The 14,867-nt window shown below is 50.4% G+C and overlaps 1 protein-coding gene across 1 annotated transcript in view; it reads right to left on the bottom strand.

Annotated features, from left to right (window-relative positions):
- Positions 1–14,867, bottom strand: part of RHPN2 (rhophilin Rho GTPase binding protein 2) — an 86,182-nt gene that overhangs the window by 7,824 nt on the left and 63,491 nt on the right. The window contains exons 8-14 of the mRNA XM_050771988.1: positions 14,455–14,642; positions 13,889–14,045; positions 11,180–11,299; positions 7,265–7,459; positions 5,210–5,286; positions 2,782–2,928; positions 1,461–1,616 (exon numbers count right to left, since the gene is read on the bottom strand). Of these exons, the coding sequence (XP_050627945.1) occupies positions 1,461–1,616; positions 2,782–2,928; positions 5,210–5,286; positions 7,265–7,459; positions 11,180–11,299; positions 13,889–14,045; positions 14,455–14,642 (1,040 nt within the window). The remainder of the gene's footprint in view (positions 1–1,460; positions 1,617–2,781; positions 2,929–5,209; positions 5,287–7,264; positions 7,460–11,179; positions 11,300–13,888; positions 14,046–14,454; positions 14,643–14,867) is intronic.

Below are 14,867 nucleotides of genomic sequence, written 5' to 3'. Positions count from 1 at the left end.
GGAGAACGTCGTTAAGTGTGGCATGAATCCTAGCACTTGGGGAAAATTTTAGAGTTTTTTGCAGGCAGAGTCTCACTCTGTTGCCCAGGCTGGAGTGCAGCGGTGTGATCTCCGCTCACTGCAACCTCTGCCTCCCGGGTTCAAACGCTTCTCCTGCCTCAGCCTCCAGAGTAGCTGTGATTACAGGTGCACACCACCACGCCCAGCTAATTTTTATATTTTCAGTAGAGACAGGGTTGGCCTCGTTGGCCAGGCTGGTCTTGAACTCCTGGCCTCAAGCAATCCGCCCACCTCGGCCTCCAAAAGTACTCAGATTATAGGCATGAGCACCGCACCCAGCCTCATGTGGGGAAAATTAAAGGTGATAATTGTGCGGGTGAACTTGAAGAGACTCAAACGCTTCCCATATCTCCCAAGACACGGCTGACACTATCTCTAGGGCGTAGAGAGGGACTGTCTTAACTTTCACAGGTTGTCTTAAGCTCTTCTGTACCATTGGAATTTTTCGTTTGTTTTTTCCACTATGAGTATGTATTACTTTTGTAATCAAACAATTTGATCAGAAAAATAGATCAGTCGATTATTTTATCCACAGGATATTTTTAAAAGTTTGCTAGCAGGGTGCAGTGTCTCATGCCTGTAATCCCAGCATTTTGGGAGGCCAAGGTGAGAGGATGGCTTGAGCCCAGGAGTTCAAGACCAGCCTGGGCAACATAGCAAGAACCTGTCTCAAAAAAAAAAAATAAAGAATGGGCCGGGCACGGTGGCTCACGCCTGTAATCTCAGAACTTTGGGAGGCCGAGGCGGGCAGATCACAAGGTCAAGAGATCGAGACCATCCTGGCTAACACGGTGGGACCCTGTCTGTACTAAAAATACAAAAAATTAGCCGGGCGTGTTGGCGGGCACCTGTAGGCCCAGCTACTCGGGAGGCTGAAGTAGGAGAATGGCGTGAACCCAGGAGGTAGAGCTTGCAGTGAGCTGAGATTGTGCCACTGCACACCAGCCTGGGCGACAGAGCAAGACTCCATCTCAAAAAAAAAATAAAATAAAATAAATAAATAAATAAATAAATAAATAAATAAATAAGTACATACATAAATAAAGAATGAGCCAGGGGTGGTAGTGGGTGCCTATAATTCCAGCTACTCGTGTGGCTGAGGTGGGAGGATCACTCGAACCCAGGAAATAGAGGCTGCAGTGAGCGGTGATCATACCACTGCAAACCAGCCTGGGCAATAGGGCAAGACCCTGTCTTTAAAAAAAAAAAAAAAAAAACTGCCAATTTTCTCTTTGACCCAAGGTGAGCGCATTCCAGTGATTACAAGCCTGGGAGTCCAGTCATTTCTACCATGTTACACAGGCAGGAGACAGAGGGTCGGGTAAACACCTGTGGGGCTGAACTCATGCAGATTTCACTCCACGCCACTACTGACTGCCCAGGGAGGTGTCAGCGCTCACCATGGATGATGTGGAGTCCAGGAGGCTCACGACTTTCATCTCGATCTCGTCCTCGCCAAAGCTCTTCAGCAGCTTCATAACCTCACTCACCGTCAGCCACTTACAATCCACAAGTTGAATGGAGACAATATAATCTCCTTCCCGGGCTCCTGCCACCTGAAAAAGTATTGTTGAAAATAAGTCAATGTTTTGTTCACTCAAATCCTTTAATTAATCCCCATTAACAAAATAGGTATTTGCATAAATTCACATCAAGAAAGCAAAAATTCACTTTCGGTGGCCAAGACAGGTGGATCACTTGAGGTCAGTAGTTCACAGAGGTCAGCAGGATCACAGAGACCAGCCTGGACAACATGGTGAAACCCATCTCCACTAAAAATACAAAAGTCAGCCAGGTGTGGTGGTAGGCACCTGTAATCCTAGCTACTCAGGAGGCTGAGGCAGGAGAGTTGCTTGAACCCGGGAGGCAGACATTGCAGTAAGCCGAGATCACGCCACTGTCCTCCAGCCTGGGTGCAATTTAAAAAAAAAAAAAAAAGCCAAAATTGGCCAAAGTGGCTCACGCCTGTAATCCTAGCACTCTGGGAGGCCAAGGCAGACAGAATACTTGAGGCCAGGAGTTTGAGACCAGCCTGGCCAAGATGGCAAAACCCCATCTCTACTAAAAATACAAAAATTAGGCCAGGCCCAGTGGCTCACACCTGTAATCCCAGCACTTTGGGAGGCCGAGGTGGGCGGATCACAAGGTCAGGAGATCGAGATCATCCTGGCTAACACGGTGAAACCCCGTCTCTACTAAAAACACACAAAAAAGTAGCTGGGCATGGTGGCACGCACCTGTAATCCCAGCTACTTGGGAGGCTGAGGCAGCAGAATTCCTTAAACCCAGGAGGTGGAGGTTGCAGTGAGCCAAGATCGTGCCACTGCACTCCAGCCTGGGTGACAGAGTGAGACTCTGTCTCAAAAAAACAAAAAAAAAACCTAAAACTAAAATTAGCTGAGTGTGGTGGCACGTGCCTTGTAATCCCAGCTATTCAGGAGGCTGAGACGGGAGAATCACTTGAACCCAGGAGGCAGAAGCTGCAGTGAGCCCTGAGTTCACGCCACTGCATGATCGCGACTCACTGCAGCCTCTACTTCCCAACGTCTAACAAAAAACAAACAAAAAAAAGACAGTAAAAATTAATCCTTTTCTTTTAGGGAATGTAGCACCCATGAGGCCTTTCACATAAAGGCAGGCCTTTGACATGGGTGAACCCGCCCTAAATTCAATCACCCAGATATCTGTGTTTGCCGCCAGCCCAGAAAAGCGTGTGCTTACCGAGGCAGAGCAGTAAGGATCCAGGAAGTGAACCTGAACGGGGGCGTTCCCTCTCAAGGTGAACCCTAAGTCCCCTTCTTCTGCAGTGAAGCGGATGCTTCGAGGAGGCGTCCACCGCTTGTTAGCCGAAAACACAGATAAGGGGCCCTTTGGAAGAGAGCATCGTTAGGTATAGGATTTGAAGGCTGGATCAGATGATTGAAAGCTAAAGGGACTTTTGCCTGCTGTCCTTGAAGATCTCACTTGGCCTTGTTCAGGGACAAATGACACATCTGGGGGCATACATGCTATAGCAGTCATGCGAGAATCCGGAGTGCCATCTTCTCAAACATATCCAATATGTTTTCAATAAAATTATCTTTTAGACATTGTATTAATTAAAATTACCTTTTTTTTTTTTTTTTGCGACATTGTCTCACTCTATCGCATAGGCTGGAGTGTGGTGGCATGATCTCGGCTCGCTGCAGCCTCTGCCTCCCAGGTTCAAGCAATAAAGTAGCTGGAATTACAGGTGTGAACCACCATGCCCAGCTAATTTTTGTATTTTTAGCAGAGATGAGGTTTCACCATGTTGGCCAGGCTGGTCTCAAACTCCTGACCTCAGGTGATCCGCCCGCCTCAGCCTCCCAAAGTGCTGGGATTAAAGGCCTGAGCCACCACACCCGGCCAAAATTATCTTAAATAAAATGTCTAACATAAAAAATTTAAGACCAGGCATGTCATGCCTGTAATCCTAAGCACTTTGTGTGGCCAAGGCAGAAGGATCACTTGAGGCCAGGGGTTTGAGGCCAACCTGGGCAACATAGTGAGAACCACTCTCTACTAAAAACATAAAAGAATTAGCCAGGCAAGGTGGTGCACGCCTACGGTCCCATCTACTCAGGCTGCTGACGCAGGAGGACTTCTTGAGCCCAGGAGTTCGAGGCTGCAGTAAACTATGATTGTGCCACTGCACTCCAGCCTGGGTGAAAACAGAGTTAGACCCTGTCTTAAAAAAAAAAAAAAAAAAAAAAAAAAAAGGAAGGCCAGGCACGGTGGCTCAAGCCTGTAATCCCAGCACTTTGGGAGGCCAAGACGGGCGGGTCACGAGGTCAGGAGATTGAGACCATTCTGGTTAACACAGTGAAACCCCGTCTCTACTAAAAAACACAAAAAACTAGTCGGGCGAGGTGGCAGGCACCTGTAGTCCCAGCTACTCGGGAGGCTGAGGCAGGAGAATGGTGTAAACCTGGGAGGTGGAGCTTGCAGTGAGCTGAGATCCGGCCACTGCACTCCAGCCTGGGCAACAGAGCGAGACTCTGTCTCAAAAAAAAAAAAAAGGAAAAAAAAAAATCTCAGGCCTGGGCACAGCGGTTCGTACCTGTAATTGCAGCACTCTGTGAGGCCTAGGCAAGAGGAATGTTTGAGCCCAGGAGTTTGAGACCAGCCTAGGAAACATAGCAAGACATCTCTACAAGAAATAAAAATCAGTTGGACGTGGCAGTGTGCGCCTGTAGTCCTACCTACTAGGGTGGCTAAGGCAAGAGGATCGCTCGAGCCCAGAAGGTCGAGGCTGCAGTGAGCCATGATCATGCCATTGTACTCCAGCCTGGGTGACAGAGTGAGACCATATCTCTAAAAAAATTAAAAGATATAAAAAAATTTTTAATAGACAATGCCTAAAAACTACTTTTAAAATGTGCTATGGGGCTGGGCACAGTGGCTCAGGCCTATAATCCCAGCACTTTGGGAGGCCAAGGTGAGCAGATCACTGGAACCCAGGAAGTCAAGACCAGCTTGGCCAAACATGGTAAAACCCCATCTCTACTAAAAATATAAAATTAGCTGAGTGTAGTGACGCCGGCCTGTAATCCCAGCTACTTGGGAGGCTGAAGCTAGAGAATTGCTTGAACCTGGGAGGCGGAGGCTGCAGTAAGCCGAGATTGCACCACTGCACTCCAGCCTGGGCGACAGAGTGAGACTCTGTCTCAAAAAACAAATAAATAAAAATAAATGAATAAAAGAAAATATGCTATGGTCTGAATGTCTGTACCCTCCCAAAGTTTGTATATTAAAACCTAAACATCAATGTAATTATTAGGAAGTGGGGCCTCTCGAGAGGTGATTCAGTCTTGGGGTGGAACCCTCAAGAATGGGATACATGCTTTTAAAACAGGCCCAAGGGAGCTCATCACCTTTTCTGCCATGAGGACACAGGTAGAAGGCCCCACCTATAAACCAGAACATGGGCCTTCAGCAGATACCGAATCTGCCCACACCTTGGTCTTGGACTTCCCAGCCTCCAGAACTGAGAAATATATTTCTGCTGTTCATAAGCCACCTAGTTGGAGGCACTTTGTTATAGCAGCCCACATGGACTAAGACACCATACTCGCCAAAGTGAAGAGCTGTCCCCTTAGGTCATTTATGTAGAGAGCATTCAACATACCAGCTTCTGGAAGAAGTCCGTGACTGTCAGCTTGGAGAACTGGGGCAATATGATGTCAACCTCTTGCTCAGTTTTAGCTAGAAAAGAGCATTAGAAATGGGAGGATAAATGTTTCTGTAATCTAAAGTGATCCCTATAGCCCGGTTGTTGTGGCTCACGCCTGTAATCCCAGCACTTTGGGAGGCCGAGGCAGGTGGATCACTTGAGGCCAGAAGTTCAAGACCAGCCTGGCCAGCATGGTGAAACCCCGTCTCTATTAGCAATACAAGAATTGGCCAGGTATGGTGGCAGGTGACCGTAATCCGAGTTACTTGGGAGGCTGAGGCAGGAGAATCGCTTGAACCCAGGAGGCAGAGGTTGCAGTGAGTTCACGCCACTGCACTCCGGCCTGGGTGACAGAGGAAGACTCCGGAAAAAAAAGAAAAGAATAGAAAGTGATCCTTGGGAAGGAGACGATACAGAACTTTGTCTTAGTCATGCATCCTTCCCCTCGGTTTAGACGAGTAGTACGAGAAGATGGAACACAGCTCAACCCCCGATCTAGGGTGAACTCTATCTTCCATTTAGGTACCTCCTGTGAGCCACAGGAGGTATAACTCATTCCCGAGCTGGGACCAGGGAGTGATAACCAGACACATTCCCCACTGATGGGGTTTCCTGATACTTAAGGGGCTTAGTGGGCTTCTCTGGCACTCATAAAACTCTACTGAGGATGCCGGACACAGTGGCTCACACTTGTAATACCAGCACCTTGGGAGGCTGAGGTGGGAGGATCACCTGAGGTCAAGAGTTCAAGACCAGCCTGGCCAACATGATGAAACCCCATCTCTACTAAAAATACAAAAAATTAGCCAGGTGTGGTGGCACGCGCCTGTAGTCTCAGCTACTTGGGAGGCTGAGGCTTGAACCAGGGAGGCAGAGGTTGCAGTGAGCTGAGATCACGCCATTGCACTCCAGCCTGGGTGACAAGAGCGAAACGACCTCTCAAAAACAAACAAACAAACAAACAAAAAACCTATTGAGAAGTCATCTATGTTTCAAGTGTTGTTATGGAAGTTCCATGCCTCACTGGACACAGTCCTGGGATACTGTGCTTTCTGTTTTCACATTATTACTATTTTGAGACAGGATATCGCTCTGTTGCCCAAGCTGGAGTGCAGTGGTGCGATTACAGCTCTCTTGCAGCTTGACCTCCTGGACTCAAATGATTCTCCTGCCTTAGCCTCCCAAGTAGCTGGAACTATAGGTATGCACCATCACACCTGATGATTTTTTTTTTTTAATTTTTTGTAGAGATGGGGTCTCACTATGTTACCCAGGCTGGTCTCAAACTCCTGAGCTCAAGTAATCCTCCCGCCTCGGCCTCCAAAAGTGCTGAGATTACAGGTTTGAGCCACCGTGCTTGACCTTTTCATTATTAATGTGGTATGAGGATTTCCCAGTGAAAAGGAGGTTTGGCAATTAATGACCATTGACAGCTACATACCCCCACCGGCATCTTTCACAGCAGGCTGGGACTACCCTTAACATAAGGCTGGTCAATTTCTAACAAAGGATCCCAGGGCAGACTGATTCTACATGAGAACAACAGCATAAAAAGTGTATCTAGGCCAGGTGTGGCGGCTCACGCTGGTAATCCCAGCACTTTGGGAGGCCAAGGCAGGCAGATCACTTGAGGTCAGGAGTTCGAGACCAGCCTGGCCAACATGGTGAAACCCCATCTCTACTAAAAACACAAAAATTAGCTGGGTGTGGTGGTGGGCGCTTGTAATCCCAGCTACTCAGGAGGCTGAGGCAGAAGAATCACTTGAACCTGGGAAGCAGAGGTTACAGTGAGCTGAGATCACGCCACTGCAGTCCAGCCTGGGCAACAGAATGAGACTCCGTCTCAAAAAGAAAATAGAACTCCAGGGCAAAAGCAGCACCTCGGTCCCTGCCCTGTGCAGCCCTCCCAGTGCCAAGCACACAGCAAGGGCTTGCTCAACCCCCACAGGCCAGGCGTGCTCTTTCCGCGGCACAGGCACCCCCGTAGAGGGCACAGTCTAGGTTACTCACCAACAACACTGGGGGCGTCGATCAGGTTCAGCAGGTCATCGTCCTCCTGGTGCTGGGCGTACGTGAGCCGGGAGCGTTCCTGCGCCGCACACAGCACTTTCTGTAGCACCTCAATGCTCCGCAGCTTCTTGCACAGGCTGGCCTCCCTCACTGACTCCTCGTGATGAGTCATGGCTCTGCGCAGGTGGGACTTCCCTGCAGACGGAAGCCAGCACCCACGTGACTTGCAGATCCACCAAGCAGAGCATAAGAGCCCAAGGGGCAGCCCAAGAGGCTGGACGTTCTCTTTTCCAAAGGATCTGCCTGAATAGCTAGAGCCTCTGATACCTACCTTGTTTTAACTTGAGTGCCTCTCTCCTAGCAGAGAGAGCCAGACAGACTCCCTTTTAGTTTCTTCACTTGCAGCCCCTTTATCCCCCTTAAGGGAATAACTAGTGCAAGCTGACTCCAAGCACATCCAGGAATGCAAACTGCTGATAAGATACTGAGGCAGGCTGTACCAGCAGCTCCTGGGGATGTGCTCAGTGGAAGGTACTTAAAGCCCCTGCATTTATCTCTTAGTGATAGTTTAAGCCTCTGCACCTGGAATTGTTTATTTTTTGTAACTGCTTCTATAACCAATTTTTTTTTTTTTTTGAGACGGAGTCTCGCTCTGTCGCCCAGGCTGGAGTGCAGTGGCGCGATCTCGGCTCACTGCAAGCTCCGCCCCCTGGGTTCATGCCAACCAATTAATTTTTTAGCTTTTTTGCCTATTCTGCTTCTGTAAAATTGCTTCAGTTAAACCCCCCTCCCCTATTTAGACCTTTGTATAAAAGAAAAGCTAGCCCCTTCTCCGGGGCCGAGAGAATTTCGAGCATTAGCCGTCCCTTGGTCGCCGGCTAATAAAGGACTCCTGAATTAGTCTCCAAGTGTGGCGTTTCTCTTACTCACTTGGTTACAACAAGCCTTTTATTAAAATATTATTTTATTTCATTTTTATATTTTATATTTAGAGCCAGGAGTACAATGGTGCAATCTTGGCTTACTGCAGCCTCCAACTCCTGGGCTCAACCGAACCTCCCGCTTCCGACTCGTGAGTAGCTGGGGCCACAGGCATGCACCACCACACTTGGATAATGTTTTCATGATCATTATCATTTCATTATCATCGCTATGTTGCCCAGGCTGGTCTCAAACTCCTGGCCTCAGGCAATCCGCCTGCCTTGGCCTCCCAGAGTGCTGGGATGACAGGTGTGAGTCACTGCGCCCAGCCCAAGCCTCCCTTAAATGCGCAGGTAATAAGCTCACTTGTGTCCATAAGATGTTCACTCAACAAATATTTACCAAATGTGCTGGGCACTAGAGATAAAGCAATGACTAACCAAACTACCACCACATTCATGGAGTTTACATGTAGGGGCTGAAGACAGATAACTAACAAGTCAAGAAATATGTAATGGATGGGTGGTGATAAGGTTATGGAGAAAAATAAAGCAGGGTAAGCGGAGATGGTGAGAGAAGACTGGGAATGGGGTTGTCCTATGATGGGTGACCGAGAAAGGCTTTTTTTTTTTTTTTCTTGAGACGGAGTCTCGCTCTGTCATCCAGGCTGGAGTGCAGTGGCATGATCTTGGCTCACTGCAACCTCCACCTCCCAGGTTCAAGCGATTCTCCCACCTCAGCCTCCCGAGTAGCTGGGACTAGAGGCGTGTGCACCACATCTGGCTACGTTTTTGTATTTTTGGTAGAGACTGGGTTTCTCCATGTTGCCCAGGCTGGTCTCAAACTCCTGACTTCAAGCTATCCTCCCACCTTGGCCTCCCAGAGGGCTGGGATTGCAGGCCTCACGTGAGCCACCACACCTGGCCAAGGAAGGCTTTGTGATATGGTTCTTTCTGAGTAGAACCCTGATGGATGTGAAGGAGCAGCAGGTGTGAGGGCCCTGGGGCAGGGGCACACGCCAGGTGTTCGAGGGCAAGGAGGAGCTAGGGTGTGCCTGGAGGCAGGGAGGGCGGGAGAAGGGGAGAGAATGAGCGCAGGGAAGGAGGAGGGCCAGATCATGGCGGACCTCACGCGTGTGAAATGAGGACTCTCACTCCTGTTCTGCACGAGGTGGGAGCCCATTAGGGTGTGAGCAGAGGGCTGATGTGATGTGATCTGCGTGACCAGACTCTGACGGGGCAGCAGGAAAACCAGCTATGAGCAGGGCAAGCCACGTGACCTCTCTGGGTCTCTGTTTCCTCAGCGGTAAAACGGGGATGCCACGAGACCCACCTCATAGCGTTGTGTGGGGTTTAAGTGAGTGAATGTTTGTTACATAAGCACTGTACACGTGTAGCTTCCACCAGGGCAGCAGGGTTAAAGCCGCCAGATTTGAGATGCGTTTTCTAGGTACAGCCAAAGGGATTTGCTCATCAAATGTAGGGTGAGAAAATAAGACAAGAGGTTAGGTGTGGTGGCTCGTGCCTGTAAACCCAGCACTTTGGGAGACAGAGGCAGGAGGATCGCTGGAGGCCAGGAGTTCAAAACCAGCCTGGGCAACATAGTGAGACCGCATCTCTACAAAAACATTTTTACAATATTAGCCGGGCGTGGTGGTGCACGCCTGTAGTCCCAGCTACTCAGGAGGATCACTTGAAGCCAGGAGTTCGAGGCTGCACTGAGCTGTGATTGCACCACTGCACTGCAGCCTGGGGGACAGCAAGATGCTGTCAAAGAAAGCAAATGAAAGAAAAGGAAAGAGGAAAGGAGGGAGGAAGCATAGATGGGGAGAAGAGAGAGAGAGAGAAAGAAGGAAAGAATGAAGGAGAGAAAGGACAGGCAAGAAAAGGAAAGCAACAAGGAACAAGGAAAGGAAAGGAGAGGGGAGGGGAGGAGAGAAAGGATGAGAGGAGAGGGGAGGGGAGGAGAAAGGGGAGGGAAGGGGAGAGAAGGGGAGGGAAGGGGAGGGAAGGGGAGGTGGGAGAGGGGAGGAGAGGAGAGGAGGGGAAGGATGGGAAGGGAGGGGAGGGGAAAAGGGGAAGGGAGGTGGGGAAAGGGAGGAGGGGAGGAGAGCGGAGGAGAGGGAGGAGGGGAGGAGAGAGGAGAGGAGGGGAAGGGAGAGGAGGGGAAGGGAAAAGGGGAATGGAGGTGAGGAGAGGGAGGAGGGGAGGGGAGAAGATGGTGGTGGGGAGGGGAGGGGAGAAAAGGGAGGAGGGGAGAGAGGAGGGGAGGGGAGGGGAAAAGGGGAAGGGGGGGGAGGACAGGGAGGAGGGGAGGGAAGAGGAGGGGAAAGGAGGGAGGAGAGAGGAGGGGAAGGGACAAAAGGGGAGGGGAGAGAAGGGGAAAGGAGGGAGGAGAGGAGGAGAGAGGAGGGGACAGAACGGGAGGGGAGGGGAGGGGAAAGGGGAGGAAAAAGAAGAGTGGAGAATGAGTCCAAGGTTTCTGGCCTGAGCACCTAGAGGGGTGGGAGTTGCCATCACTGAGACGGGGAAGCCACGTATGTGTGCATGGGTGGTGTGCGGTGGGGCAGGTTAGGGTGATGGAGGTGAGGTCTGCATGTGGGAAGAGACATTCACACTGAGACACGGCAGAGACCAAACCAGGACACTTCATTACCAGTCATTAGGTGTTCTTGGTAATTAAGTCATGCATAAGGAAATCAACAAAGGTCTCCTTCCCTATTAGCATGGTACAGGCCACCCCATGGACCCCAAGGGAGATGGTTAAAGTCCTGGCTCCACAGTGGGAGGCCTGGGTGCTATGGAACCTGTGAGAACACAGCCTGGGAAGCCCTCTGAGGCTCGGGACTGCGCCTCATGACTTCTGAACGCGAAGTGGCCGCAATGACTCGGAACACCGCCCTCTCCCAGGCCCTCTTCAGGACCTCTCCGTGGCTGTGAGCAGGACCAGCTGGGCACCAAGTGGGGCCCACGTCTGGATGCAGGGGACACGCACCCAGCTGTCGGCGCTGCTGATCGTTCTTCAGTGTGGCCAAGGGTGTCAGCCCCTCTGGCATGCGGTCGTAGAGCTGGGACAGGCACTTCTCCTGGTGGTCCAGATCCGTGCCGGGCTTCACTGCAAAGAGAACCACAGGTTAAATCCCCTCTCATGGACCTGGCCACAGACCCACGTAGAAATTTCTCTTTCTACCACGTCTCCAGCTTCCTTTCTTCTGCAGTTTCACAAGGCATTTGGGATCATGGGTCTCCTTTCTGCCCCTGGCCACACCCCAGGCAGTCTGGCCCTCCAGGCTTTTTTTCCTTTGAGACGGTCTCACTCTGTCACTCAGGGTGGCGTGTGGTCTCACTCTGTCACCCAGGCCAGAGTGCAACGGCGCAATCATAGTTCACTGCAGCCTTGAACTCCTGGGCTCAAGTGATCCTCCCACCTCAGCTTGCTGAGGAGCTAGGACTACAGACATGCACCACTACATGCCAGGCTAATTTTTAAAATTTTTTGTAAAGGTTTGTAAACTTGCTGTGTTGCCCAGGCTGGTCTCAAACCCCTGGGTTCAAGCGATCCTCCTGCCTCAGCCTCCCAAAGTGCTGGGATCAAATGTGTGAGCCACCATGCCCGGCTACCCCAAAGCTCTTGCTCATTGGGACCAGCCAGACTCCAGAGGTTCATAATTTTATAATTTTTTATTTTTTGTGATGGAGTCTTGCTCTGTCACCCAGACTGGGGTACAGAGATGTGACCTCGGCTCACTGCAATCTCCACCTCCTGGGTTCAAGCAATTCTGCCTCAACCTCCCGAGTAGCTGGGATTATAGGTGCGTACCACCACACCAGGCTAATTTTTGTATTTTTAGTAGAGACGAGGTTTCAGCATCTTGGCCAGGCTGGTCTCGAACTCCTGACCTCATGATCCACCTGTCTCGGCCTCCCAACGTGCTGGGATTATAGGCGTGAACCACCACACCCAGCGAGGTTCATAATTTGACCCTGAGCCCCAACACACTACCTCCTCTGACTCACCCACCACACAGAACCTCCTAGCGTAGCCCAGACCCTGCCATGCCTGGCCTGCACCCCTCTGCAGGCCTGCACACCAGCAGCAGAGACCCTTCCTGCTTCAACCGTACCCTCCCTGGTGCGCATCCTGCTCTCAAACCTCACAAAACCACTCTCCACTTCCCCAGCACCCTCAGCCTCTGTTCCTGTGCTCAGACACTTTCCTCCCTCTAGGCTGACCCTTCCCTCCTGTGCAGATGGAAAAGTTGAACTCAAATGTCACCACCTCTGAGAAGCCATCCATGACTGCACCACGGAGTCCACCTGCTGCCGCATTTATGTCTCTGCAGCAATCACCGAAGCACTATATGGTATTTCTATTTGTTTCCACATCTTATCTCGCCTAATAGACTACCTAGTACTAGGAGTGGCGGCTCACACTTTTAGAGAATCTACAGTATACAAAGCATTATTGAGCTTTGTGTACAGGCCCTTCGTTTTCATGACAGCCTGTGAGGTAGGTTCTCTCCATATACCCATTTTACAGATGAGAAAATCGAGGTAGAAGACAGTTAAGTAACTTGCCAAAGGTCATACAGCTCATTCATGGCAGAGCTGAGATATGAACCCAGGAAGTCTGGCTCCAGAGGCTGTCTTTTTAATCCTCAGGAGGCTGCCTGGATTAGTATTCATTACATCAAAAATCCCTGGCCAGGCACCGTGGCTCATGCCTGTAATCCCAACACTTTGGGGAGGCCAAGGCAGGACAATTGCTTGAAGCCAGGAGTTTGAAACCAACCTAGGCAACATAGTGAGACTCCATCTCTACCAAAAAAAAATTTTTTTTTTTAATTAACTGGTGTAGTGGCATGTGCCTGTAGTCCCAGCTACTCAGGAGGCTGAAGTGGGAGGATCACTTGAGCCCAGGAGTTCAAGAAGGCAGTGAGCCATGATCATACTGCTGCACTCCAGCCCCATCTCTAAAAATAATTAAATTAAATTAAATTAAACTAAAATAAAATAAATTAAAATTCCGATCATCACAGACTTTTTTTGCATTGATTTTTATTTTATTATTATTATTGTTTTTGAGATGGAGTCTTGCTCTGTCGCCCAGGCTAGAGTGCGGCGCAGTCTCGGCTCACTGCAACCTCCACCTCCCCGGCTCAAGCCATTCTCTTGCCTTAGTCACCTGAGTAGCTAGGATTAGAGGCACGCGCCATGCCCGGCTAATTCTTGTACTTTTAGTAGAGACGGGGTTTCACCATGTTGGCCAGGCTGGTCTCGAACTCCTGACCTCAAATGATCTGCCTGCCTTGGCTTCCCAGAGTGCTGGGATTACAGGCATGAGCCACTGCACCCAGCCTGCATTAATTTTGATTCTTTTAAAATATTACCTTAAAATGTTACTTATCTTGATGCCAGCATTTTTGGCATTCTGTTAGATTCTAAATTCCACGTGAAAATTCATCCTCTTGCACCCAGGCTGAATTAAAGGTGCCTCCTCTTCCTCCCTCCGAAGGAACTTATAACCCCTAACCCCAGCATGGCCTGTGCGGCAGCTGCCTCAGTCATGGGTCATTCCCATCCTCTGCCTTCAGCCTGTGAGCATCTCCAGGGAAGGCAGTTAGCTCTCACTCAGCTCAGAATCACCCCTGGGGCAGCTGGACCACAGCCCTGGCCAAACCCCCGAACCCCCCCGGGGCCTTACCCTGGTGGTCGATGAGGAGGATGGCAGTGAAGTAGTGGGCCAGGGCCGAGTAGTGGTGGCCCTTCACGCAAGCCAAGCTGGCCCAGGAGTAGGGGATGTTCTCTTTCACCGGCACCTGGCTCATGGCTGCGTGCAGCTGCTGGTAGACCTCTCCCACCTGAAATAGAAGGGGCACTGGGAAGGGGCAGCCCGGCACAAGGGCCCTCATGAACCCATTTGCAGAGAAAGAGCTCTTTCTTCTTCCCATGCAACAGCCCCTGCCAGGGGCTGCTTCAGAATCTGGGAGCAACTCCAAGTAACCCCTCGTTCTGTCATTGTCACAGTTAACAGGGGGATCAGGCTGCTGTCATTATGCCGGTTTTTAGGTTAAGCTGCAGATGGAATCAGTGATCCGTATTTGAAACACCAACACTGGCCAAGAAAACTCAAGCCAGTAGTACTGGCCGGAGCTGGCACAATGCCCAGGTCACAGGCAAGCTCCCGTGGGAAGGTCCTGCTACTTCCAGTGCTCCTGTGCCAGCATCTCCCACCCACTCTGGAAAGTCACAGGAACCAGGGAGTCTTACCTTGGCAGCCTCCTGAGCCACCTTCACCAGCATGAAGAATTCATTTCGGATCCCGGGAAGGCTGATTTTCTCAAACACGCTTTCTTGGGCTTGTGCAAGCATCATTTTGACGAGCACGCTGAGCATGGCAGGGCTCATGTCGTAACTTGGAGTATGGGTAAATGTCTCTTTCAGGTAGTTTAAAACCCCTAAAAGTGGAAAATGTTTTGCCCGTGAGTTCGGGTTCATATTTACTTCATCACATTGCTGTAGAGAAAGATAGGAGGCCAGGTGCAGTGGCTCATGTCCGTAATCCCAATGCTTTGGGAGGCCAAAGCGAGCAGATGACTTGTGTCAGGAATTGAAGACCAGTGTGGCCAACATGGTGAAACCCTGTCTCTATAAAAAATGCAAAAATTAGCCGGGCATGGTGG

This window comes from Macaca thibetana, chromosome 19 (assembly GCF_024542745.1).
Source record: "Macaca thibetana thibetana isolate TM-01 chromosome 19, ASM2454274v1, whole genome shotgun sequence".
Classification (NCBI taxonomy): domain Eukaryota; kingdom Metazoa; phylum Chordata; class Mammalia; order Primates; family Cercopithecidae; genus Macaca; species Macaca thibetana.
This window is presented reverse-complemented; position numbering and strand designations above follow the sequence as displayed.